A 27,531-nucleotide genomic window follows, 5' to 3' on the forward strand; every position below is an offset into this window, starting at 1 on the left:
AGCACATCACTGAAGACGAATGTTATATGTAGGTGATACCAATGCGAGAAAATTTTCATAGTATGCAGTGAGTGGTTTCCGAAACCTATGAAATACATCCGTACCCAAGACCCCGATACCATTATGCAACTTTCAAGACGTGGTGTTTCTACCACAGTTGGACATATGTGAGGAAGCGCCTCCACTTGGGCTTAGCATAGTACTCATCGAGATGCTTGATCTCCTCGACGCTCAAGTGTCGTCGGCCAGTGAGACAGTCGGCGGTGGCAGGATCTCTCCAGGGAGTTCGGAAGATAACCTTGTATCCAGCAGTGAAGCCAAAGATGACCAGAACACCAATCATGTATTGGAAGAAGTTGGAGGCAGAAAAGCCAGCGCCACCCTGTAGTGTATTCGTTAGATAATTACTCGTATAGTTCGAGGATTTTGAGTTAACTTACGACAGGCTTGATTCCGGAATAGATACAGCAGACCAACAACATGACGGATATGAGCATCAACCATGCTGGCGCAATGGGCCAAGCGCTGGATCTCCAAGCATAAGTCTCTGAGAAGAGTTTGTCGTTCTGGGCCTTCAGAGCACAGTGGAATCGGTAGTTGGTGAAGGAGATAATGATCCAGTTTGTGAAGAAGGAGGCGCTTGTAATGGAGATCAGCCAGTTCAAGACAGTAAGACCGCCAGCTGCAACAATGTTAGTTGTGATTCTAGGACTGCGAGGGGCTACTTACCAGAAAGCTGAATGTATCCGAGAACAACAGCAACAACAGAGGTGATGATCAAAGCAAGTCTGGGACGTCCCTTATCATCGACATGTGCGAGGCGGGTAGAGATGAGACCCTGATGGGCCATAGTTCGCAGGACTCGCGATGAGAGATAGACTGACTCGGCAGCGATGGCAAGGACACCGCAGATCATTCCAGCGTTCAGGAGGGACGAGATGCCGGGAATTCCAGAGTCCGTAACAGCAACGACAAAGGGTGAAGCAGCAACACCACCTCCACCGAGAAGACGGGGGTCGTTGGAAGGAACGAGAATCGTGATGAAGACGACGCTGAGCATGTAGATGAAGTTGACTCGGAAGGGGACGAGCTTGGTGGCGTGAGCGAGGGAGAAACGTGGGCTCTCGGCTTCACCGCCCATGATACCGATGAAGACTTGGTCGCCGACGGCCCAGGTAGCAAGGAGTGCACAGTTGGCGAATCCCTGTGAAGTTGTTAGTGGGAGTAAATTCAAAGGGGTGTGCTCCAATTCTTACAGAGAAGCCGTTCAGGAATGCTGGTAGGTCAGTCCATGTCTCTCCGTGATGAACATAACCGTTGGGACCAGCTCCAAGAACCAAAGCCAAGGAGAGAGTAATGATAATCAAGAAGAGGAAAATCTTGATCAGAGATGTTACATATTCAAACCAGGCGAATACGGTGTTCGGGAGGAGAAAGATGACGAGACAGGCGAACATGAAGATGCTGACTACAAGGCTCATTAGTTAGATTTAAAAGGGGCTGGTAAGTGAAACTTACGTGATGCCGCCAAAGGAAACGAGCCTCCAGACCAATATCCTACCAAGATGTGGAAGAAACCGGCCTCAGCAGAAACAATAGCAGTCCAACCTATCAACAGTCAGAACACATGGCTTAAAATCAAGTTCAGGGGTACGAACCAAGCCACTCGGCGAAACCTGCTCCAAAAGCCAGAGCGGGATCAACCCAACGATCAGCATAGTCGATATAGTTTCCTGAAACAGGGAACGCAATGGTCATTTCTGACAACGATTGTAGAACAGCCCAGACACAGGTGCACACCATGAAATATGCAATCACCATGTTTCCTGGACCGCCAGTCGCGAGGGCTTTTCCAGTAGCGATGAAGACGCCCGAGCCGATATTGGAACCTAGAGCAATGATCTTGAAAGTCTCATGTTAGTATTGTGAGGGAATTTTGGTTTATTGGACTTACATGAACTTGTCGTGGTGTAAAGGATCGATGGAATTGCCCATGTTTTCCCTCTTGCATTTCAATAGCCTGAACTTCGTCAATGCTTCGTGAAGCTGCGAGGTCAAGACCATCGTCTTTCGTCATTGAGCCGCGGGACTTTTCTGTCATCCCAGCTGGAATATTGACATCGTGAATACTTTCTCGACGCATGATGAAGGATATCCACAAAGGAATTCAAGTTTAGGTAAGCTGTTGTATGGAGATGAGACCCTGGAGTGGGAGCTTGCTGGGATCCATCTTTTCTGCACGACGGCGATCCTAAGTCTTTATACTGTTTTCCTCGGACGTGATGGAGCTGTCTCATAGAGCTAGGGGGGCGAAAAGTCTGGGGAAATTGACAGAAATGACGATCGTATCATGATTGGATTCTACGGGAAAGTATCCGCGAGGGCTATCTCTATATCAAGCATCAAGGGGGAAGGATGAAAGAAAAACAGGCTATCAAAACGCTATCAGGCATTTACGACACCCACTGAGTGCTTAAAGTTACCCCAGATTCTACCCCAGCTTCAACTAGACCAGAACGAGCTAGCTTTCCAGCGTCTATCAGTCGAGACTCGTGGCGAGGTTGGTAACCATTGGTTAGAGCGCATTCTGTGTGATAACAGTTGAGTTTAGTCTCTCCGTGGCGCTACGGATGTGCTCCCGATGATGAAATCGCTGCCTCATATCTTGATCTTATCGTGGTTATCTGCCGATGGTGAGGAGAAGCTGGGCCGAGCTAGGCATGGTATCAGTAAGTTGGGCGATAAGCCACTTTTGACGTGAATGAGGAAGGGTACCGCGAGGGGTGAATCGGGCAAAACGGCGAGAGTTAGTTGGCGTCTATTACCGTGAGGCAATTTCATGACGGTACCCAAAGTCTTCGATTCAGTATCTGATAAACAAGATAACTCGACTATGTTTAGGCAAGTGTTATCAACTTCTCTGATATAAAAAGGCAATCCTTTTCTTATCATCACTTCGACTCGGCGAGACTTTGAAGTATGATAACGTTGACTATCATGCGGCATTCCGTATCTCATCGGCGCGGGGTTCCGATGTCTTGCATCCCCTGCCATGTCTGCCATCAGGTGTTGTATAGGAGGCTCAGATACCTCATGTCATTAGAGGGCGGTTCACGTCCCGGTGGCGTTCTGCAGCAAGCCTAGACCGACCCAGTGGACTGGGACTCTTTCTGATACGATCATTTCCACGTTGCATGACGCCCACGTGTCAAACACTTACTATCGTCTGTTGTCAACGAGATCTACAACATGCCATGATATAAAAATGTTTGCCTATCCTTTAGATATTCTGCTCTTAATTAAATCGGGGCCAAGAATTGCATTGCATTGGTTGGCCAAAGTCTACGAGTTGAGTACTGGCACCATCAGTGTTTAGGACAGTTCCATAGAATTCAGTTCTCGAACGGCGACTTATCCCAAGTTCTAAGGCACCACAACGGAGTATCTAAACGCTAAGTTAGCCCGGACTAACTGGTAACTTGTACGGCAAAATCGACCACTATTGAAGCACGGGGAGCACGAATGGTGGTGAATGGTATTGATATCTGATTTTCTCCGGCGTCCAACTCTAAAACACCAGACAGAAATATGACAGAAATACTCCCCAAAAGAATTGCGTATCTCTAAAATACGTCGCAAACTCTTTCGACTGTGTGATGGTTACTAAAGCATTGTGTAGGCGTGTGCGTGGCCAGCCAACTCATCTCAAGCCACGTCGCGGAAACTTGCAACAAACAGAACTATATACAACTGTAGAATATATCTATCAGATGTTTAATGATAGTTCGATCCTTTGAGGTTGCCACGGCCCTGGAAACATCATGATACTTGCTCTATGATGAGTTTCTACTGGAAATGACAGCACAAGTTACTCGTGTCCTCGAGAGGCAGCTCACCTCTTCAAAATGGCGATCCTATTTCGTCGGAATACAATGTTTTGACAGATTTAGGGTTTTCGAGGATGGTCTTATCAGTGTCTTTGAACATCTAGTTTTGGTTATGAAGCTAAAGTCTCGGGTCCTGTTGGACGCTGCATCAATGAAACAGTTGCGGATATCAATTGTCTGATGTTCTTATGGCTGTTTCTATCTAACCGCGCATATTCCAACTTTGACAAGCCGGCCTCACAGTCATTGTCAATGTGTTGCTAAATACACCTCGCTGAGGTATTGCAAGAGTTTAATTTTCTTCCAAGAGACTTCGAAGGGACTATCTCCAGCGGCATCAAAGTTGAGTATAACCAGATTGACGATGCTTGGAGGATGCGTGTCGGGTCCAGAAAGCACATTCGACAATGAACTGAAATCCATGGCCAATCAATTGTACTTCCCCAAAAGAACAATTCCATTGTTCTGCCAAAATCTCGGCGTGCTGGGCATAAGATGTGACAGCGAGGTCACTCCCCTTACCCTGGAACAGCCATCCGTCTTGACCATGCACAATATCTGGCCAAGACACGAGCATCATCCAAAGATAGAACGGCCAGCTCTCTACCACCTCTTGGACAATTGACACCTAATTCCACGGTCTCTCCAGCTCGACTACGGCATTTTTTACCTTAATTACCCAACTACCCTGCATCCCGATGCCATATACCCAGAGTTCAACCGTGAACTGCGGCATCGCCGAGGTGGCCAAAGCACAGTGTTACCGTGACATAACCAGCGCCCGCAAGAAGACCCAATGCCAAGGACAACCCCACGACCCCCGATTTCTGCCAACTCGTTCGTCTTGGCGATTTGGAACTTCTAGATGCATTTGCATTCGGCGGACGAGGCGTCGTTTAGATAAGGTCAATCCGTGGGGCGAACAGGTCATTAAGCATAACAGCCTTAGTCTTCTGACGACATGATTTGCAGAGGCATTTGCGACTGGTCGGAGAATCGTGAGGAATACGGCGTAGGTACAGCTACATGCTGCAGGGTCGAGTAGCCCAGAGATGATAGGGGCAACGGGATCGACGGGAGGTCACGTAACCGAGGCAGTGCTCTGTACCGTGGGCAAGTACGTACTGAGCGTACGAACAGCCTGAAATGTAGCGGTCATCTTGCCAACAGTCTTGGCTCGAGTCTTGGCGGAACTGGGGGTTTATATATGCAACAGCTTACTTGCCCCTTGCTCGACAAGTAACAACTCGTTATCACCCGTTGCCAAGTGATAAGGGACTAAGACATGCTGCAATAAAGTTCTATGGCGCAGAGACATGCCTAGAGCGGAAGGTCAGCGGCCGATTCAACCAACCTGCTGTATTGGGACTAAGACTTGAGAGACGCGTCAGAGTCAGATGCCATTCTGATTCGACAGTTTCGAAATGCTGACCTGCGACAGAATTGCTACCCTGTATCGACTTTTTCTCGAAAATCTGCAAGGCTGATTGATTTGCAGTAGATTGCATCGGGATCCCGATGGGTGGTTGCATTTGCGCTGTGAGGCTTGATGTATCTCTTGGCCTTGGTTGAAAGAGACCTAGGTCGGCTTTATTAATGAATAGAGGGCATCCTCGAGCAGCTGGTGATGTGTAACTAGTCAGAGCCAGTGTAATAAGCTTTGCAAGTAAGTATCAGTCCAACACATGCCAGTCAACACTCGCTGGCTACCACACAATGTACTGTACAATGTAGCACCTGCAGCTAGGGTAATTACACGTACACACACTGACTTTTGGGTTGTCAGGTGTGGCTCGTTGAAGGTAAGCTTAATGCTTAAAACAACCCCTGCGGCTCTTGAACCAAATGAAGAAAGCGCCGCAGGTTATTGCAGGTAATAAATTTCCTCCCATCGGCCCGTGAAATCGGCCAACTCGGGACGGGTAATGCAAAAGAGACACTAACAAAAGCTTTCCTGCTCGGTTATCGATTACCGTTTGATGTGGTGACTGTTCTCTTACTGTCATTTCAAGCTGAGTCGCGTGTCTTCATGTAATGGACACAATAACCTGCAAGGTCAGGGGCAACATTTGATAACGCTGGAACTGGCCTTGCGGGGACTGCAAGGGTGCCCAGCCGGTCATGTCCGGCCTTGTCGTGCCCGTGCTCCATGCTTCAAGCCAAAACAACGGGGCCTCAACAGCAGTGACCACAGAAACCTCGTCAGAAGAATTGCATTACGTACAAAACTTTGAGTAACTTCCTCAAAGGACAGTTGCTGGTGGTTCTGTCTGAGGACGATGGAGCTCTCCCCAGATTCATGGCGATTTGCCCACGGGGTAAGGCAGTTGAGAGCAAACCGTTACGTATTACCCCGTAGATGGGATTCAAAGCAAGATCTCAGTATCTGGAGGATGAAACGTAATGTGCTGTATGTACAACTTTGAAGCTGAACGCTCCCTTTCTGGGAAGCCCGACTGCCGCGGCGGCAAAACAACCGCGCACCGCTATCAATAGTGGGAAACGGGAAACCTGGGCTCGGGACCATTTTGCAACAGCGATTTTGCTGTTGACTTGGTGTTATCACAGTCCCTTCCACAAAGATAGCTGATGTCGCACCACGGTGGGATATGCCCGGGGTCTGTGAGCTTCGACCAACTCAGCATTTCAACCTTTCCCTTCATCAACCTTTTACTCGTTCGATCGACATGTGCTGATGACTGCAGGTCCTTTTTGGTTTCATTAGCGCCAATCGGGAAGCCAAACAGCAAGGTAATGGACACTTCGTCACTGCGCCACCCTTCTAGAAGAAAGCTATTTTCTCCGCATGCTTCCACCCCCTGTCAGGTTCTGCAAGATGTGGTAGGAGGCGCCAATTAGCCCTGTCATACTCTAAAATCACCTGCGAATCGCACGAGTGAAGAGTCGTGAAACCGAGGACCAGCGTCAGTGACCCAAGGGATCAATTCAGGTAGGCTCATATCGAACACGAGTTACCTCAAGACTGACATGAGGTGACAGTATCAAGATTACATACAGTATCACCTAAGAGAGCAGGTGGGGGCAGTACGAGATGGGTAATTTGGGTATCATTGAGACAGATGCCAAGCTGCTTGGAATCATGCTGAGCCAGTATTTCGGTAATCAGAGACTCCCAAAACGGCGTCAAGTTGATGTCTGGCCCGAATACCTAATATGGGAATGTTGATTGGAGGATTTCACTGTAATTGCTCTTCTTGTGTCTCCGCAATGTCTACCACATGGTGTTGGTCACCTATGGACCCCAAACCTCTGCGCATCTCTGAGAGGAGGAACAAAAGTTCGCTCTGTGCACTCACGGTTGCATGTGTCTACTGCTGACTGAGAAGTAGTGAAAGCTTGGCAGCTGAGGTTTGATATTGGATGCCAGAAGAGTCAAAAACCATGGCTAGAGTCTCATCACGTCTTGATGGTTGTATGAGAGTTTGCGTATGGTAAGAGAATCGTTCAGTAAAAGATTACAAAGATAGCAATGGCTTGATCTCGGCTTTTCTCAATCAACCTGAGAAGAATTAAGACACCAAAGAGGGGCATCGTTTGCCTTTCACCAATGTCAGAAGTGTTGATGGGGCCTCAACAGCACGGGAGAGGTACCTCTTCAATGTACCGGTACCTTTCCTCGGAAGTGGAGTAAGGTTTAGCGTCTTTCAAGGATAGCGTTCCTCTCCAAGTCCCCACTTTACCTTGAATTAGGTTGATCGTCTTGCATGGCTTGAGCTCTCTTGTGTTTCCCCTGGTCAATGCCTGCGAAATGTCTCAGAAACGGTCGAGTCCTTCTTACGAGGAGCAATATTGAGCCATGGCGGGTGAAATTGGAAGGCAGAAGTGAGCCTATGGGGTGTAGGACAGAGAAAGTAATCCATGCGCTTTGATGAGGCGGCACGGGAAGCATGGATCGTGGCTGCGACTTCCCCGGGCAGTCCTTTTGCTGTCAATGGATGTTGCCTCTTCCCAAATCTCATTCTCATTGCATGCGTCGTTCTTTCCCTCGAAACAAGGGGCGTGCATAACCGCGACATCGACGTTGAATCTACCGAATCAGAAGCATGTTGCCCCTTCCTCCCCTTCGCCTTGTCCTGGTCGCATGTCGGTCGGTGATGGTCTCCGCTCCGCCATCTGAATCTTTCTACCTACCCCAATCATCCATGTTCCTCCGTATCGCGGCTCTTGGCACTTCGGACCCTCTCCTCTCTCTCTCCACTGCGCTTCTACGTTTGAAGGCTGCCAACTTGTTGGTGATCGGCGACATACAGGAAACTAGGGGCGTGCCTAGTAACCTAGTCTAGTCAAACCTGGGGCCTCACTAGAACTTCGACTCGAAAGCATCCATTCATCCTTTCCACTATGGCGGCTGTCTTCGCCCCTAGTGCACCGACTCTAACGAGACCCCGGGTCGTCTTGGTCTTCTCCCGCGTCCAACTTATATTTAAGAAGACTCGTTTCCCTCGTTGATGACCGATGTTCCCGCCCATCACCGTTTCTTCTTCATCCAAAAGACCCAAGGTCACTTGACCTTTCTTATCATTCTTTAATCCCTGACTCTTCGAGAGTAACCCACAGGGGAAACGTCAAGATGGAATCAAAGAGTTCCAGCGACAACCCGACCAATGTGTCCCAGGAGAAGGGCACCACCATCACCGAGCACCCTGGCGATGTCCAGACCGGTGGTGGTTTCGCTTTCCAGGAGGAAAGCAAGTGGACTCGAAATGGTCTCACTCTTGAGTCCTTCCAGCGCCGCAAGGACACTGGTGACCATGAGCTTGATCGCCGTATGAAGCCTCGCCATCTTCAGATGATTGCCATCGGTGGTTCTATTGGTGCTGGTTTCTTCGTCGGTTCAGGAAAGGCCCTTTACACTGGCGTAAGTCGATTTCTGTCTGCAGTTCTTGTCCGATACTAACATGTTGACCCAGGGTCCTGGATCTGTTCTCATCGACTTCATCATTATTGGTGCTATGATCTTCAACGTCGGTATGTTGCACTCGCCTCACTCCGCACTCCCAACCAGAAAACTGACAGCTGCCCCATAGTCTTCGCTCTCGGTGAACTTGCCGTCATGTATCCCGTGTCCGGTGGTTTCTATATCTACTCGTCTCGCTTTATCGATCCTTCTTGGGGTTTCGCCATGGGTTGGAACTATGTCGCACAATGGGCTACCGTTTTACCACTCGAACTGACAATCTGTGCTGTTTGTATCGAATATTGGAATGATGAGCTCTCGCCTGGAATCTTTATTGCAATTTTCCTTGTTGCCATCATTCTCATCAACATCTTTGGTGGCATTGGATACGCCGAGGAAGAATTTTGGTCATCTTGCCTCAAGCTCGGAGCTACTGTTGCTTTCATGTTCATCTCTCTTGTCCTCGTCTGTGGTGGCGGTCCATCCAACGGTCGATACAACGAGTACTGGGGCACACGCTACTGGAGAGAGGACCCAGGTGCTTTCAAGAACGGTTTCAAGGGATTCTGCTCTGTCTTCGTCACGGCTGCTTTCTCTTTTGCCGGTACTGAGCTTGTTGGTCTCGCCGCTGCCGAGTCTGAGAACCCCACCAAGGCTTTGCCTGGTGCTATCAAGCAGGTTTTCTGGCGTATCACCCTCTTCTTCGTCCTTGGTCTTTTCTTCATCGGCCTTCTTATCAAGTCCACTGATGACCGACTCAACATTTCCGGTTACTCCAACGCAAAGGCCTCACCTTTCGTGCTTGTCGGCGAGTACTCCGGCCTTACTGGCCTCGCCGACTTCATGAACGTCATTATCCTTGTCTCCGTTCTTTCTCTTGGTGTGTCTTGCGTTTACGGAGGCTCCCGTACCCTGACTGCCATGGCTCAAAACGGATATGCTCCCAAGGTGTTCGCTTATATCGATCGCGGTGGCCGTCCCCTTGTTTCCGTCGCTGTCCATATTCTCATGGGTTTCATCGCTTTCGTCAACCTTGATCCTAAGGGTGGACAGATCTTTGACTGGCTCCTGGCTCTTTCTGGTCTCTCGACCCTGTTCACTTGGGGTTCTATTTGCCTTGCTCACATTCGTTTCCGCAAGGCTTGGGCCCGACAAGGCCACACTCTGGATGAGATTCCTTTCAGGGCTGCTTTTGGTGTTATCGGCTCCTGGATTAGTCTCGGTCTCATCTGTCTCGTCCTTATTGCCCAGGTAAGCCATCGCATTCCACGTTCAAACAAACATGATGCTAACAAAGCCAATAGTTCTATGTTGCTATTACTGCTCCTCCTGGTGAATCTGGTATGGGAACCGTCGAGGGATTCTTCATCTCTTACCTCGCTTTGCCTGTTGTCCTTGCCTTCTGGGCCATTGGCTATTTCTGGAAGCGTGAGGGCTGGCTGTCAATCGACAAGATCGATGTCGACACTGGCCGACGTGAGCACAACTGGGACGAGATCAACGCTTACCGTGCCAAGGTCGCCACTTGGCCCGCTTGGCGACGCTTCCTCAACAAGATCATGTAAAGTCTTGGTCTTGTTATGAAGTTTGTTTCTCTCATTTGCGCACTAGAAACGCTTTGACCTGAAGCGTATATCATAGAACCAATCTCCTGTATATCATTTATCGTTAGATACCATAATAGCATGATATTGTGCCAATCTTAACATATCTCCCCCCGTATAGTTGTTACTAGGTGAGAAGGTGGATGAGTCTGATGGTTATGGCGTAACATGACTGTCCCTGTCCTTGGCCTAAGCCAGGATGTTATGCCAAGAAGTTGCAAGTATTGGTGAAAAGGCAACAAGAAGTTCACCATGACTATGGTAAGGGCGAGTTTGGTTTGGAAATGTTCTACAAGATCCTTTTATAAACTTCAAAGAACGAAAACTTTTCTAAAGATGGAGTCAATCGCGCCCTATGTTCACTTCAATGTTGACATTGTGTGGAGATGACGCCCTGGAAGCGCGCCCTATGTGTCAGTATGGGTAGATGGTGGAGTTTTGGAGATTGCTTCTTCGCTTCAGATAGTCACGTGTGGGAATGAAGAACTCTGAGTTGACAAACTTCCAGTACTTATATTTCAAGTGCCTTGAGGATATTGTTGAAGCAGATATCTCATGTTGCGATATTGAGGGTTGTGCACGGCCTCGATCCTAAACACTGGCTGAGAGGACAACTCGGCCTCAACTTAAGCAGAGTGACTGATGGGTACTCGTAAGTTGTCTCTTCACCCCTTTCCTCAATGTCAAGAGCCAATGAGAGAATACGGGTTGGCATTACACAAACTCCAGGTTTGAGGCGGATCTTGTTACGTACAAAGTCAAGCACAGATTGAGAAGAGGGAGCAAGATCGGTAACGGCGGATATTCTGGGGTAATAGGTAATGGAATCCACAGAAATCAACGACCATAACTCGACTTCACATGTTCACCAAGACTTGCAGTCGTTGAGAGTACGTAATGTGATACGGAGAATAGGAGACATAACCATGCTCCCACATCTCGGCGTCCTTGGTTCTCCAAATCGCGCCATGGCACGACAGCTACAGAGTGCCCAAGGTAATTCCCTCAGACAAAGTCACTCAAGTACAGTACTTACTCCCCGGAGCATGCACCCCAGAACGGTCCAAGGGCCAGGTCCACAGGATAAGCTAGATAATAAGCGCTCTACCAAGAATTCAAGGTTAATCTCAAGCGTAGTTCTTTGTACGTATTTTTTACATGATGGAAATTGGAGATGATGCGGGGTTGTTATCATTATTGGGGACGTGCGGAGAATGGTAATGGGCTGAGGGGTCTTGCAGGCATTGATAGCCTAGGAAGAGAGGAATGTGTCTACATCGTCCAGTTGGGTAACTGTTGTTGGCTTCCCCGGGCACCGCCTCACCCTGGTTTCAGGGCCGCAAGACTCTGAGATGTTGTGAATTAGCGTCTTGGATCAAATGGGGGCGTGTTTATGGAGCGGTCAAGTCCCGAGGGCTGTTGGTTGTGAGAAAGGTGAAAGGAGTGTTGAATTCACATGTGGTGAGGTAGAACTTGTACAGAAGACATTACCCCTGTAGCCCAGGCTCTTTTCGGCATTCTCCAATTCATAACTCCAAACGGCTGGTGTTCTCCCGTCTTTCCAGAAGCTTTCTTTGCTGAGCCATATGTTGAGAATCACCAATGCTTCATCTCATATCAACAACTTGTGTATTTCGGTCGCCAAGAACACTATATTAACGTTAAACTCCCGTCCTCCACTTCCCCAGACTTCGCATCTTGAATTACGAGATAGAATGTAAAGATCTCAACCATTACTCAATTGTTTGTGACAGACAAGGTACATCCCCATGGGGTTCTGCTTCAGCCGCTGCAAGCCGCTATGCCGAGCACCCCTTGTGAATGGAGTCTTTTACGCAACAGGAACTGTGCGAAATAAACTCGTGGGCCATCTCGGCGATCTTGATCTTATGGAGCTGAGATTCTGGGTGAGAGATTCTGGGGAAAGTGGTTCCGTAGGGCTGGGGGATGGAGCTGTGATGTAATGAGAAGGCGCGTGAGGATATCACGAGTTTTGTGATGAGTCTAGCAGTTACATTAGCCAGGAAGACGTGGCTGAGCAAAGAATTGAATCACAGAGTTAAAAATAAGTACTTAAGACCATGTTATCTACCAGTCAGTCGCGCACAGTTATGTAAGATGCAGTCCGAAAGTGTTCCTTGCGGTGATTGTCCATGGTTATCACTAGATATCTCCGTGATGAGTATGAGTCACTGTTCCGAGGGCTACTCATACTCTGTCCTTTCTGCTTCAAAGCCCGCGTGGCATACGTCTTAGCTGTACCAAAGAGACTCTTTAGAGGTCAAAGTCTCAGTCCTCGTCTTTGCCACAAAATGCAACACCTTGACTGTAACGCCCGACAAAGCCTCAAGAGTCGAAGAAGCCAACGGCGTACTGTTTCTTCAGCTGCGCAGGTAACCTTCAGAGGCCCCCCTCGCTTTTGGATGCTTTTCTAATAGATCAGAACTCATATAAAGGATGTACACTGTTCTCATTATCGTTTAGTCCCTCCAAGTGGGAAGACACAGGTTGTTCACTAGGTACACTTCTAGAGGACCAACCGATACAAAGTTGACACGGTCCTTGCCTTTCCTGTTTCGAGAAACCTTTATGCTTATCTTTTAAGGTTAGCTGCGATAGATTTCTGGAAGGAGCGTGCTTCCAAAACGCTACACAGTCCCAGAGGCAGGAGGTCAATTGTCACGTGTGAAAGTTCAACGTCTAAGTCGACGACACACTTACAATTCGATCAAATACAAGCTCAAGCGACCCTCGAAGGCCATTTCTCGGGTGTACATGAACGGCCGCTTAATAATATTGCTCGTGGATTTCGATTTGGGCCGCTCCAGTGACGCGGACGTCTGCAATCGAGTTCCAGCGCCTCAACACCACAACCATCTGGTGATACGGAAGAAGGACAAAAAAGACACGATCGGCAAAAGGAAATACTCGCATTGGAGCGTATATTGTTGCGTAATCTGGGAATCGAACCCAGGGCTCCCCGACGCTGCTCGAATGGCAACGGAGAATTTTACCACTAAACCAATTACGCTGGTTGTTTGATGGAGATACTGGATACAATTGGCCAACATGTTGGTAGAGAGTCAGAAAGCCCTCTTCCTTGTAGTCGAGACGTTGGGCGAGTCTATTTCTGTGCTTATCCACCCGTGGAGTTCAATAAGGCGGAGTATACTTTTGAGTCCAGCCCAGAGTTGCCTTTGCGGATGGTTGGAGCACTCGTGAGGCTTGAGTGCGTGGCTATACGTTCTTAAGAGATAAGAACCAGAACTTCAGGGAGACAAGTGTAGAGTCATGTATCTCTCAAAACTTCCAGCGGAGTTCCCTTTTGCTCAAAGGCTGTGCCTACTAGTAGCTATAATTGTCAAAAGATCTTGAGGCCTGTCATCAATATTCTAAGTTCTAACACCTGGATGCGGAAACATAAACAGATAACTACATTCGCATCAGAGTTAAATCTGTGTATAACAGTGAAGCACTTCAGTATTCCTTGACAATCCGCAGTCTCGTCTGACAACTTGATAGCATTTGCTGGGTACGAACTCCGGTATAGTTCCTTGGGGCGATATATTGGGGGTACGCCGAGAAGAAGCGGAATCCCTATAGTGAAGATGTTTCCCTGGAATTGAAATCTATGATCACGCAATTAATTTAAATTACCGTGAACTGCGTTACCTGTCTGATGTCCAATCCGTGCATGATTTGTTCAGACCCTTGATCGCGAGGTAACTGAGCTCCTTGGTTACTGTTATGAAGACCTCAATGGTATAGCACGAGTTACTAATCTTTTTCTTGAGACACAATTGGGTTGGCAAGATGTTTGATCAACAACCGGTCTTATATAGAGATACAGATATTCTCTAGTCGCGTCCCTGTCAGCACAGGCCTGCTTCGGAGATCGATGTGTCTACACGGGTTGTGTCACAAGATCTCTTACCGCACTTCACCCTGAATACCATGAACCAGTTAGATTTTTGTAACATACAAAGACTAATTGTCAAACATAATCTAGGCAGTCCTCTTGTATCTTCCTCAAAATTTGGATAAGAGTCTCTCCCAGGCTCTTTCTGACTAAGAGTTGACCAAGAGCCTCGGTATCATGATGCACATGATCAGTGACTCCAGATCGGAACTATTCAGTTTCGTAGGCTGGGGTTATTAAACTTACCATATGCAGTGATTCTTACCTGTTAGCTTGTGCTGTTTTCTCGTCGTGCTCAAGAATTCACAACGGTGGTTATGTTGTACAACAGTCAGCTTCGTGACCTATCCTTCTCGCATGGACATAGTCAGCAATTTCTCATCTAGCAGAGTTCAACAGCTAATATAAAATCCGATATCATGGTTATTAAACCCATGCAGATGTTGTTACACGCGACTGTTATACCGATTACACCACCTGGACTCTAAAGACTCACTACCAGTCCTCACAGCCCCGTTGGGGTTGTTCACTGCAAGGAGAGTTTGATGAAATCATGGAGGGAATACATATATGTGGAATTATAATCTATAATGACCTCCTTTCTAAATAAATACTTTCTCTTTGAGCGAAGTGGCTGATATCATGGAGACTATTGCCTACCGAGTGAAATGGGCGTGGAAGTCGCCTGGCCTCAGAAAGAGAAACTATGTCATTGACAACTGGTTGATCTTTTAAATCAATTCCTTCGGATCTTGAAAGATTAGGGGCCCAGTAATGTCAACTCTCTCTCTCATGGATTTCCTCGATTCGATGGGTTGGTGTACATACACACGGTGTCCTTCGAGCCAGAAGACATAAAAGGTACATACCATTGACCACGGCGGCATTTACAGAATCATGGGGTTTCAGAGCCAACTAAGTTGACATTTTGTCGTAGCCACTGACAAAAGAAGCGAATGAATATCAGCATCCCCATGGTGTAAGTCTTTTGCCAGAGTGTACGAGGTAACAGACATAGAGAAACTTTAGAACTCTCTCGCGGCACCGAATAACAAGTCTTTCTAAACAAGTATACCTTAGAGATCTGGCCATAAATCTAATAGTATAATTATAGCTTAGAGTTCATCATCCTCAGGTTTAGGCCAGATTATAGTTACAAGTACTTCCATATAAGCCTAACAAGAAGCCACCAGAGCAAACATTCCGTTACACGTAATGTAGTTATAGGGAAGAAAAAGACCAGAAACTGCCTTGATGTAACGTCAATTTCGTATCAATGATTATCATAATACGAGACTCTCAGTAAATGTTTCTCGTAAATGGCGATTACGCAAGCCACGTTACGTTACGAACACTTGTCCTACAGAGTGAATCTGAGACCTTGGTCGGTGGGCACACACACAACGGTCAAGCCAACAACGTCGAAAGAATTACCATACAATACAACTCAAACAAAGAACAATTCCTTTTCCTAGTCCACTTCGAGCGCTGAAAAGTTATTGTCGTCACTTTTTGGGTGTCAATACACACAAACCACCAGTCAGAATACATACAGCAGGGGTGCACGTGATAAGAACAACCATGGCCCATTTCTCTATCGCAACTCGTCCTCCTTCAACATTATCGTACCTCTCAACCTTCAGCTCCCCTCCTATGGAAGCGTCACCTCTTACTCGCCAGCCTCAGCCCGAGGTCTTTACCCCCAAGATCGTCCAGCTCTACGATTCTCTCTTCAAGGTAGGAATGCCCTCCCTGCCACAGCCCATCATGAACTAAACACCAGCTGCTAGGTAGATATCCGCAACCGCCGAACCTCATGCGCCCGCCTCGACTGATCGCCCCTTTGCTCGAATTAGGATGACTACGACGACGAAGAGAAGACGGATGGCTTCTGGACAGAGTTCTTCCTCCTCAGACCCGATCGCGCCGCCCTGAGACGTATCCTTAACGAGCTGAGCCCCAGCCATGTATTGTCGCTCGATGTGCGGACACAGGAGCTCTTTGCGAGGGGCATAGCTGCGCTGAAGGGCTCGCATAGCCTTGCGCAGTTGCACGCGCTGGACGTGAGTGGCATACGACCGCAATGCAGTACGCGAATTGGTCCTAACACCCGATAGACGCTCAGTGTCTTTCTATCATGCCTCCTCTCCAAACGATACCCACATCCGAGCTCCGATATCATGGTCCTTCTTGCAGGACTCGATCAGATTGATGCCGTGTTCACCGACTTTGTCAGCGCTGTGGAGGCTATAATAAGGAATAGCAAAGAGTGTGAGGCTCGGCATCTACCCAGAGGTGGCTCAACTGACTCGGAGCAGTGGAAGTTCGATACAAGGCGGTTGAAGTACTGTTGGCGGTAACAGCTGGGGCGTACCAAACAACACTGTTGACGTACCTGATCCAAAGAGATCTCTTCCCTGCAGTCATGAAGGTATACAACACTCTACAATTTGAATCGTTCCTAGCTGACAATGCCAGTTCATCCAAGACGCAGAAACGCCAGACCAAGTCCTGCAGCCCTTTACATTACTAGGCCTCCTAGCAAACTACAACAAATTCGAGTTCCAGAATCCTTACCAGCAAAGATTAAACGACTTTGTCAACGAGGCCGTGATTCAAAAGATCGTAGGCGCAGTGGGACAAGCGTGTCAGACTGTTCGGTCTCGCTACATCACAATCCAGGACGATCTTCCTGAAGGCTGGACCTTCAGCGCTACTCTCAACATGATTGGTCTCGGCGCGATTGCTCCTGGGCCAAAGCCTGTGAAGAAGCCTGTGTATGATGTTGAAACTGCCAAAGCTCTCTTCACCAAGCTGTGAGTTAAACAACCCTTTGTGCTACCACAACACAGACTGACATTGTGTTAGACCTGAGGAAGAAGCCGCTGTTCTCCTAGCCACATACGACTTCACCCACGCCAACAAGCTCTTCTGCTTCAACCTAGTGACACAAGCAGCTGAGCCAGGTGCTGAGCAACCCATCGCCAGCTATGTCTCTCTCACCTCCTATCTCCTCCAGCACGCCTACCTCTCACCCCGCGCCACATACTACGCCCATCTCAACCTCATGGTCTTCCGCCTCCTGATCGAGGATCCCACAATCTGCAAGCGTATCTGCAGCGATGAATCCCGTGTCGCAGTGCGTCTGTGTCGACAACGGCAGCCTTACCTCCCTCTCGTCAAAGGCGAGCGAGTCCTCGCCATTTCACTTCTCGACACTATGATTGACGGTGTGAATCATAATCTCCGTCGTCGTCTCGATGTCAGTCTCTACACGCTCTGCTTTGGCATCATGCTTCGCATTATCTCATATCTCTCTCGTACGCGCACACGGCTAGAGTATCATTGGCCTGAGTTCTTCCGGTCTTTGCTCTCCATCGTTCGCTTCCTAACTACATACACAGCCGATCTGAAGGATCTACCACATATCGACACCCTTCTCGACCACGTTGTTAACCTCATCGCCCTGTCCCTCTCCGCTGGTGAAGCCTTCCTCCCCTCGCCAGCAGACTACGATGATCTGTTCTACAAAGTCGTCGAGTCTGGTGAAGTTCTCACCAAGTTCAAAGAGAACTACCGCCTGGGTAACCGTAACAGCAACTCCATTGATACACTCATCAACGTTAGTGCGCATTACAACCAGATGCTTTCAGAAGGTGGTGCGAATCGTCGTAAGCCTAGTCTTTTGACGACGCAGGAGGTCACGGAGGTTATTCGTCAGGGCTACGAGACGTTGAGTATTCAGGCGAAGGAGGGACTGGATTCATGGGAGAGATACCGGGAGGCGGATGAGAGGACGTTGCTCAAGAAGATGGCGAGAGCGGCTGTTGGTGATGTGCGAGTTATGGTTGAGCGGTAGATTGTATAGGTAGTCTAATGTCATCATGAGACGGTGCAGACTGAACTGCTTTCCCGGCTGTGATCCGTCCACTGTGATCTATCCATGTACCCTATTCCTGTTGTCATTGACTGAAAGCTTTTCTCATGAACAACATCTCATAGATGAGCAAACCCTCCATCCTGAGTCTCAATAGTCACTATCAACTCCAACTCAAGTCTCAGCACTCAACCGAGTCATGCCAACTCTCATGACTCTTCAAGAACCTCATAGCCTCAACCTCCCCTCTCTCATGACCCATCTCTCCAAGCATCTTCCCTATCGACACTTCATTACGAACACGCAGCGCACAATCTCATAGAACCCTGATCCTTAAAACGACATTGCGCAGAAGCTCGGCTAGTTCGGCTGGTCTCCACGCAGCGTCGCAGCACTTAATATGTAGTATCTCGAGCTTTGTCCATCTACTGAGCCTCCACCCAACTCACTCACTAGCCATTTCAAGATAGCAGATCGCAGTTCGTTCATTCGAGTCCATCGCGACCCAATCTCTTGGTAAATGGAATCGAGATTATCTTGCATTGGCAGACTGATCATGTGCCGAGGCCTAGTCTAGTCTCTCTGGCTGCTGGATTGAAGTATTACGTCTTGTGAGAGACAGAGTTGGTTAGTTAGTTGTTAGCTGCGACTCTTGTCAAACCGGATTCTCAATTGCTCAAACAGTTAACTCATCTGTCTTGAAACACGTCGAGTCACCGTAAAGCCAGACTAATTCCATAGTCACATAGCACGAACCACAAAACACAATCAAGTCCGCTCGTCCCGCCGCAGGCGAGAGTTGAGAAGTGTCGCACTAAGCCTCTTGACAGGAGACAAGGGTACCTATGTAACCACGTGGACGGGACAGATGAAGAAAAAAGGCCTTTCCTTGTAGGCCTCACTAATGCAATGCAATGCAATGCAGCAATGAACGGGAGAATTTGGTGAAGCTGATACAGATACAGATACAATTCCTCACCAAAAGATGAGATGAGATAGGCTCATCAGAATTGTACAGTACCACCAACAATGTAACCATGTTTCAAGGTATGTGTGTACATACATACATAGTCATAGAGGGGAGAACATGGGCAGTTTCGCGGTATCGGTATCACGGGGACGCCGTTGATCCCTGGGTACTCTTGGATCCGGTTCCGAGGGGAGGGGAGGGGAGGGTAGGGTGTGCGCGATGTGATATCTCATCTTTTCTCACTCTCTTCCTTTCGCTTGGTGAATTGGTTGATTCCGACAACATGGTGACGAGACGAGGCTCCCATGCTTGGCTCGTTGCTTGGTGCCACAGGCTTGACTACCCGGGATTCTCGGGTGAGTCTAGCTTGGGCTCTGCTCGATCCATGAGGGTTCTCAGTCTCTCATCTCGTCTGATGATCGGCTCTTGTCAAGCTAGAATCGTCATCATCGTTGTCGTGACTGAACTGAACTGAACTGAACTTGAAACCATTCTCTTTCGTCAATCTTCGGTCATATCCTTTGCCGAAGTTCAGCTCCAATTCGTTGTCTGAACAATTCAAACAATGTCTCAGACCATCTCGAAGCGGTCTTCCGTTTCTCGCGAGTTAGAGTCTATGCACGTCTGATGCAGAAAGGGCTTATCCGTTAGCACTGCTGCGTTACCATTGCTACCGGTAAAAAGCAAAAGTTCTTTGATGTTCAGGGTCCTCTTTCCAGCCCAATGAACCCAATCTGTCCCGCGTTAAAGCACTAAGTGGCCCTATTTGAGCGATCTATCCTACTGTAACCTCAGCGTTCCCAATTCGAGAGCTTCACCAAGTCGATCATCATGTAACAGGCGGGGTGAGGTGTGTGTGGTGTAATTTACCAGACCAGCCAACACTTATCGTATCCCTACCCTGTCCATTATAATATAATCCTCGTCGCGGCAAGGTAACCTAACGTAAATGAATGGGGAAGCGGTCGAGACGGTTGTAGTTGGTGAACCGAGGAAGCTATGCCCAACATGGTACGGCCTCTGACTGGAATTGGTCCGGATTGAACGGTTAGATTCCCGCCAGCTTTGACAGGCCCGCAGAGGCAAAAGAACAACTGAAGTGAAGCTACCGTAGGATTTGAGGACGAGGACAGGGACAAGGCTGGCCTCGCTCGGCGCTTTTGAATTGGACTTGAACGAGAACCAAGGCGGGGATGGCACAGATCGCCAAAGAGCTCTTGTTGAGTTGACATTCGGTCAACCAAGTTTGTTAGAGTTGGAGAGGATCACAGTCGAGAATCAATTCATGTCGCATTCGACATGCTTCAATTGTCAAGCACGTGTCGTTGTTGTTGCAACGCTAGAACGCTGTTATGTATGTATGTTCAGCGAGTCAGTTATCGACTCCAATACTCATCTGCCGAGGCATTCATGCTCTACTCTCAAGAGTCAATGGATTTGTTGTCTCTCATTTCATCTTGTCTCTCGTCTCGCCTTACTTTTGGTGCCTCAATTCAGATGCCTCCTCCAAGTAGAGTAGAGTAGGGCCGTGTTGCGTCCGGGGTGCTGCAACGGTCAGGATGAGGCGTTTCTAGCGCCGGCATGTCTCTCTCTTCTGCTTCCTGGAACTTGGGGGGACGATTGACCCAGCGATCCATTGTAAAGTAAGCATACGGAGCCAAGGAACGGGGCCTCGAAGGCGATTGTGACAGATAACAAATATTTGCACTCTTGGTTGTTGTTACTGCTATGTATGTGAGATCAGTACGTACAATAGCCTGAAGCCAGTCTCAATCTCGTGGCTTAGCTGAAATGACGGACTAAACCTGGCTGCAGTTAGCATAGAATGCAAGTCAACTGTGTGTGTGATACGATAGGGTCAATCAATAACCGCTGTGCTATACTCTGCAGTGCGATGTGATAGACGTACAGCCTATAGGGCCTCATCACTTTTTGCCTCCCATTGCTGCAGCTTACATGATATTCCATCAGTCATGCATATGCCTCATCTCCACACCGGAGAGGCGCAATTGCTGTATGTATGTATGTAATCGAGGCACAACAGAGCATGCACACGTAATGCAACCGGCGGAGCATCCATCCATCGTATCGAGTAGATAGGCAACTGTACATGTCTCGTTCGAGCATTATGCTGTGACATGACACTACCAGAGTCAACTGAACTGGTTTGACTCGCCTTCAAGGATGATGCTTCCAGTGTTTGAACCGCACGGCAGCCGATATCTTTCCCCATGTGTCAGATGACGTGATGCTGCTGCTGAAACAAACAAAGAGTTGGGATATCCTGGCTGATCATTGAAGAACCCGTTACCCAAACTGACTCGGAATTCCCATGAGGATTCTCAGCATCAAGAAAGGAAAAGATCCGAGGTGGGGTATCTAGCTCTTCTCTGTCTCCATCTCCATCTCCAACTGCCAAGCATTCGATACGACGCAATGCGATGTGATGCAGGGAAATCCTCTCTTACTTGAGGCCATTCCTGCCTTTTCCCATGTTCGCCAGTTTATCAAAGTCATGGGGAAATGCCACCTCATTCTCGCTTTGGTCTGCTTGACTCCTCTCTGTCGATCCCTCTCCTCCGCCATCAGAGTCGCTCATATCATATCATATCCCCTCAGTTCTAACTTCACATGCACAGGGTGGCATTGAGAAAGTGACACCTCCCCTGCATCCACACATCAATGCAGGAACCCGACCTGGCATGCACCAATGAGCTCAATATTTGCCTGTTAGTCCAACATTGTCTTATTCTCTTACCCGGAGAAAAACGCGCTTGAGGCGTACAGGCGCGGGGATTCTTTTGGATCATGATTCCTACACCGCAAGAGTCCTTCTTGTCATGGCAGCAACTGCATCAAGACAAGACTTAGCGTGCATTGTCCAGCTGCGAGGCCGTTGGATGTCTTGACAGTAGAACGGTCCGCGCGTCTCCCTTGCGTCTCTGGTAAAGATACCCCACGTGGAGACACAACCGTCAGTCGCAAAAAGGAATAAATATGCGTACAGCATGGTATAGCACAAAATCCTTGCACCTTGCCATTTTGCACATGGCCCTGGCCGTCTTACAGTAGCGATGTAGCATTGAAGAGTCACACTGGCCCATGCGTTCCTCCGTAGAACCTTGATCCTGGTGTTGATAATGGTGCTCAACAGTCCAGTAAGTGGTGTAGGTTCTGGAGATTGTATGTAAGGGAGTCGGTGACAGGTAACTGGATTGGATGATCATGTCAACTGACACCTGCAGATCAATATAGAGTCATCGCCAATCGGTCCTGATGGTAATCGGAGTTGCGATCGTCAGATTGACCGACTCAGAAGCATTCTTCGTAATTATGCACTGTGACAAGGGAAATTTGTATTCGCAGTCATCGTCACCTTGCAACCAAGGTACGCTCCTACTGTACTCCTCATAGAATGGTCAGCAGTGCTCCATTCATCGTATGACAGCAATTACATCAATCACACGCTGTGTCGTGCACTCTAGTCGTTCCTTGACCGTTTTTCTTTGAGTGCAACACCACGAACCGACAAAGTTCGGACGTTGTATCAAATGCTCCAGGGTAGTTAATGGTTGAGTGACAACCATTCTCATTTGTCAATTTGGAAAGCGAATTTCGAGTATTGCTGCGACGTCGAAGACCAAAGCTCGGAAGATTTGCTCATGGTACATCGCCATGATTTCACTGCGTACAGGATCAAGTACGTGGCGGAGAGCTTCCAAGACTGTAATTTCAGGACTGATCGTGATGATCATTGTCAACGTGACGGCTCCAAGACGAGGGGACGAGGCCCAGTAGAGCGGTTAGACTAAAAGCCCAACTCGGGACTTTTTTCACCTGAAAATTACGGTATAACATATGAGAGGCTGTATAGAGCTACATCGTCTGGGGTTGGATCCACTTGGGCGACGAGCATCGGCCATAAAATCGATGCTATTGCCAATCTTGCCCCAAAGTTGCTGTGCGGGGATTGCTTTGAAGACAATTGCTAAGCAAAGCGATAGTCGATCATGGTGAGCTTTCAAAAGTCGCAGAATCTCGGAACGTAGCTCGGGTAGTCAACATCTACGCCCGCTCTACTACAGGCGTGTGCAGAGACAGCTTCATAGCCCGGTCCAGAAAGTTCCTCAAACGTTTTGTGAGCCTTCATGACTGGTCAACTAAGTTCACAATACTATCGTGTTCCAACATCACCTCATTATGAACTGATGCCAGTCTTAAGGTGCCCGAGCCAAACTCGAAGGAGCTTGGCTTTCTGAGTGTAGCTTCCGAACAGCCCATCTCATTTCGGGGAATTTAAGCAGGGAACTTTCAGCACGAGAGCTGCCTCTTTTTTATCCTCAGCTAACAACCTCCAACAGTCGGGGTAGGCCAGTAGGATCGACGCATTGTATACAGAGTATTCTGGTGTGTGTTGAGGCGGGAAGAATTCCGCTTTCTTCGTACGATACTTTGTAACGTGGATCTTGACTCTCAAACGCTGGCCGACTTTTCGCGTCTTTCCGGTCGGTCACGCTACTGCCGGAACTCGAAGGCGTCAACTATCCGAGCTGTCGATCACAACAATATGCCGGTCAAGCTCCGTAGGCGACATCGGCAGTTGATCAGACATCACTTTCCTCATCACCTTGAATCTGGGTACAAGACCCGATCCAATCAAGCGTCTGCTGTACTCGTCCCGCGTACCACGTTCGGGTTGCGGGTTTCTCTATGATTGCATCGGAAAAGATCCTTGTGTGCTCGGACAGCAGATGGTCCTGTTAAAAGCAAAAAGGTTGATCTTGCGATATCACAAACAGAAGTCAAAGAAACGCTTGTGCTTTTGAGGCAGCTCGCAGGGGACGATGAGCCGGCTGGGGGTTTCATGGGTATAAACTGGTATCCGTGCGTCGTAAAGTTTCCCATCAACATCCAACACACTTGCTACGAACATAGGTAGAGGATCTCATAAGCGTGTATTATCCCAGTAAGTGGATCCATCCTCCACGAGGTGATAGCGTCAGGTCGAACCATGAAAATCCGGTGTTGTAAAGCATCAAGGCGTACATAGTTAACCGTTTGATCAGCCTCAAATCTTCAGCAAGGTAGACCCCGTTTAGTGGCCCTAGGAACTTCTCCCCGGCCGTCCATGTCTTGGAACCAAATGGCACGAGGCGCGGTAATTCCAAAATGTCTTAGAACTGCCAAGAAGACTCTATCGTACCAGGTTACTGGTCTCTATTCAGCATTAGTGCTCGTGCCAGCTTCTTGATAGTGTGAGTAGATTGTGATAAAAATATCACAACCGAGAAATGCCGCGTTGGCTCCATTGCCAATGCGGGAGTTTTGCCTCTAAGTACCAGTGAAGTCTTGTCAACTGGCACGGCCCTCTTCTTCTTCTTTGCTCGGTTCACAACTCTAAATCCAAGTTGCTCCCATCTCCATGTGTCGTCTCGTATCGATCAGATAGGCGCAGAGTGAAAGCCACATCTCTAGCGAGCTGGCGAAAGCTATTTTGGTCAACGTCGCAGCCTATTCGCGTGGCATTTTCCCAGTTCGATCTTGATGACGATCACGACAGGACCCTAAAAGGGCAAACCTGGACATCAGATTGACGATCAAGCGCCACGGGCGGCGCCTCCAGTTTCAGGTACCATCATCAGATCCATCCAATGGGAGTCATTCCCGACTTTTAGATTGACAATCCGCATTTCTGGTGGCGCGCTACAGCATAAGCTAGGTTGCCGTCGAAGTGGGTAGAATAGCAAACTCGACAGATGCTGTTGCTCTTCTTCAATTGCAGTGGCCTCTCCATTCACGCCCAAATTTGGCAATCCCATCCAAGATCAAAATCAAAGATGGACCTGTTGGTGGGACATCAATCTGTTCTCATCTTGATGCCAACTAGATCTGTGCCGGCCGCCCCGAGCCTTAGCCTCCCGAGCAACAAATCGTAACATGGCGTTAGGTCTAGATTCTCAGCTTGAGCCTCTCAGATTCAGTTGACTTCGATCCTCCGAAACCTCTTCTGTCCGTTGCGGTTCAACGTTTCCGAACTAACGTGCGTATGCTAGCAGACAATGCCACAAGCGAGCACCCACTACTGCTTTCCAAATAAGCTAGACAGCATGACGTATCCTTAGTCTTGTACAATTGCTTTTGTTGTCTCTTCACCGGAGTGATTTTTCACCCTCTTAGGCTAATCCTGGTGTGTGTGTGATCTGTAGGTGGTGGGAACCATTTCAAAAGCGGTCCAATCTCTTCGTATGAATGAGAGGCGGCCCGGCGCGGGATGAAACAACCCGTAGCTGTTTACCGTCTTTAAGTTATCTTGACAAACACGACAACGTTTTGATTGAGGTGTCGATCAGTGTGAAAATGAATGGTTAGCGCAAAGCTCCAAACATATTCCTTGTGTTGGGAGATGATTGTGCAGCTAGCTCAATTGGTGAACCGCAACTAGCAAACTTTCGTCTCTTCCAGCAAAAGTAAATGCGGGAGACCAACGCTCAAACCACTAACCACACGGCCCTTCTCGTACCATGATTACAGCAGCCGTATAGCAATCGAGGTCCTCGGACTTCGGAGAGAGCGTGGTTCATTGGCCAAAGTCGGGATCTCGTAAGGGAAAATAAAAAGTAAACTGAATAATCAGACAATTCGTGTTGCTCAGTTCCGCCAGGCCCGCAGGTAACCCTAGATCGTAGGTAGCAGGCAGGGGCGTCTCTCAACGTTGCATTGGGACCCAGAAGTCCTCGATCTACTCCATAACACAGCATTTCCATCCAGGCGGATGCTTCTTACTCCAAGTGGCATATCTTTGCTGTTCCGGCGGTCCGGTAACTCAAGAAGCCGTGGGATTCAGACAGAGGGAAAATGGCCCTGGTCGAAAAGTTTTCCCGTACCAGAAAGCTCTCAACTTGCAGCTTGCATATTCGACTCCAAAAGTGAGACACGGAATATGCATAAAGATGCAGCACTGTGGAACCCTTTTGCAGCAGCGCAGGAAGTTACTATGGAGGCAAGAACTTTTGATCAAACTTCGTAGCAGAGGTTAATGGCTTGTGTCATTTGTACGGTAGCGGTGCTGGGTCTGGAAGAAACGATCGTCCAAACCGGAAGCAAAATGTTCGTTACAATTTCATGTCTCAAAAGAGCTCCATGGAGGCTGTTGACCGGGCATACATAGGTGACGATTGTCAAGTGGAGACGACGTCGACCAGACAGTATCCTTGTAGCTTGTGTGGCTTTCCTTGGGAAGCAAACTTCTCTTGACAACGTTTGTTGTTGCACCTGTTACACGTTTAACCAACCTGCCAACGAGCACCCCGGGGCAAACATAATGCGAGTTGGTGATGTGGATGAAATTTGCCTCGGCTGGAAACAGTTGATGGCGATAACGTGATCTCGGCCTGCTGCAAGGAGTCTGGAGATGCTGACGTTGAGGTGCAAGGTTGCGAGACATGACCCCCGGCTGTTTAACTTTGTATTTCTAATATCGTGGCCAACTGCTTTGACCCTAGAATATGCACTTCGGGTTCGGGAGGAGCAGAGGCGCGAAGGTGCTGTAATAGTAGTCGATGTTCGTATAGATCGAGCTATCGAACTTTGTGACTAGTATATGTTCAAGAGCTAATGGGTTCAGAGAGCAGCCAGAAAGCAAGTTGTCGCGGGGTTAGCAAGTACCCGATAAGCCGTGGGTATTTTGGATATTTGATCACAGCAGTTAATCGTCTCATAAATTAGTGGCGCAAAATTCATAAAGTTCCGATGCGCGGTGTGGGCGCCTCATACGAAGATTGTTTTATTCATTGTAGTTGATGTGAACAACTGTTTGCTATGGTTTCGGCATTGTGCCGAAGTGCCAAGTCGCCAACAGTTGAATAGTCCCATAGTGTAACCCTTTAAAACGGGTGCCACTGCTTTGAATCAACAAGTCATAACGGCTGTGACTGCGGGGTGTTGCTAATAAAGGATGGATGGCTGATCCATACGTAAGGGCGGATTGTATACCGTGAGAAGTATATTGAAGGGATGTTGATAGTGTCGTGTGTCCTTCGAGGGCCAACAAGACGTGTAAGATTCTTTCTTGTGGACGAAGGAAGAGAATGTAGCTCGCAAACCAAGACCATATTGGTAAGGTTACAGTCGGGAACGTCAGTGATTGATTAACGTGGGCGGCTGAGGCTAGAGGCAAGGCTGACATTAGACTGTTTGCAGTAGAGTAGCAATAGGGTTCAATGACGCCTGCAAATTAAAGACCTGAGCGAGATTGTATTGGTGGGAGCGCGAACGCCCATTCAAGCCGCGATTGACAGTGGTAAATCGTCCATTAATTAGCAATTGATCGCGTCGTTGTTGTAATCTGCAACCCAGC

At 48.3% G+C, this 27,531-nt stretch overlaps 4 protein-coding genes and 1 non-coding gene across 5 annotated transcripts; 2 read left to right on the forward strand and 3 right to left on the reverse strand.

Annotated features, from left to right (window-relative positions):
* Positions 1 to 148: 148 nt before the first annotated feature.
* On the reverse strand, positions 149 to 2,143 carry FMAN_10659 (uncharacterized protein; the record flags this gene model as incomplete). Its single annotated transcript, XM_041823857.1, has 7 exons — positions 149 to 382; positions 441 to 682; positions 730 to 1,204; positions 1,257 to 1,468; positions 1,519 to 1,608; positions 1,659 to 1,902; positions 1,955 to 2,143. 7 exons carry the CDS (start codon positions 2,141 to 2,143, stop codon positions 149 to 151), a joined length of 1,686 nt encoding a protein of 561 aa, XP_041689395.1.
* Positions 2,144 to 4,647: 2,504 nt separating this feature from the next.
* FMAN_10658 (uncharacterized protein) lies at positions 4,648 to 4,818 on the reverse strand (the record flags this gene model as incomplete). The annotated part of the gene is made up of 1 exon (XM_041823858.1): positions 4,648 to 4,818. One exon carries the CDS (start codon positions 4,816 to 4,818, stop codon positions 4,648 to 4,650), a length of 171 nt encoding a protein of 56 aa, XP_041689396.1.
* Positions 4,819 to 8,478: 3,660 nt separating this feature from the next.
* FMAN_10657 (NAAP-1 amino acid permease NAAP1) lies at positions 8,479 to 10,370 on the forward strand (the record flags this gene model as incomplete). The annotated part of the gene is made up of 4 exons (XM_041823859.1): positions 8,479 to 8,766; positions 8,819 to 8,876; positions 8,936 to 10,056; positions 10,110 to 10,370. 4 exons carry the CDS (start codon positions 8,479 to 8,481, stop codon positions 10,368 to 10,370), a joined length of 1,728 nt encoding a protein of 575 aa, XP_041689397.1.
* A 2,988-nt stretch (positions 10,371 to 13,358) lies between these two features.
* Positions 13,359 to 13,440, reverse strand: tRNA. Its single transcript is given in 2 exon segments — positions 13,359 to 13,393; positions 13,405 to 13,440. It is a non-coding gene; the product is annotated as a tRNA-Gly (tRNA).
* A 2,469-nt stretch (positions 13,441 to 15,909) lies between these two features.
* Positions 15,910 to 18,187, forward strand: FMAN_10656 (uncharacterized protein; the record flags this gene model as incomplete). The annotated part of the gene is made up of 6 exons (XM_041823860.1): positions 15,910 to 16,065; positions 16,185 to 16,391; positions 16,446 to 16,599; positions 16,647 to 16,759; positions 16,807 to 17,144; positions 17,197 to 18,187. The coding sequence occupies 6 exons, from the start codon at positions 15,910 to 15,912 to the stop codon at positions 18,185 to 18,187; spliced, it is 1,959 nt and encodes a 652-aa protein (XP_041689398.1).
* Positions 18,188 to 27,531: the final 9,344 nt, after the last annotated feature.

This window comes from Fusarium mangiferae (genome assembly GCF_900044065.1).
Source record: "Fusarium mangiferae strain MRC7560 genome assembly, contig: FMAN_scaffold016, whole genome shotgun sequence".
Taxonomy (NCBI): Eukaryota; Fungi; Ascomycota; class Sordariomycetes; order Hypocreales; family Nectriaceae; genus Fusarium; species Fusarium mangiferae.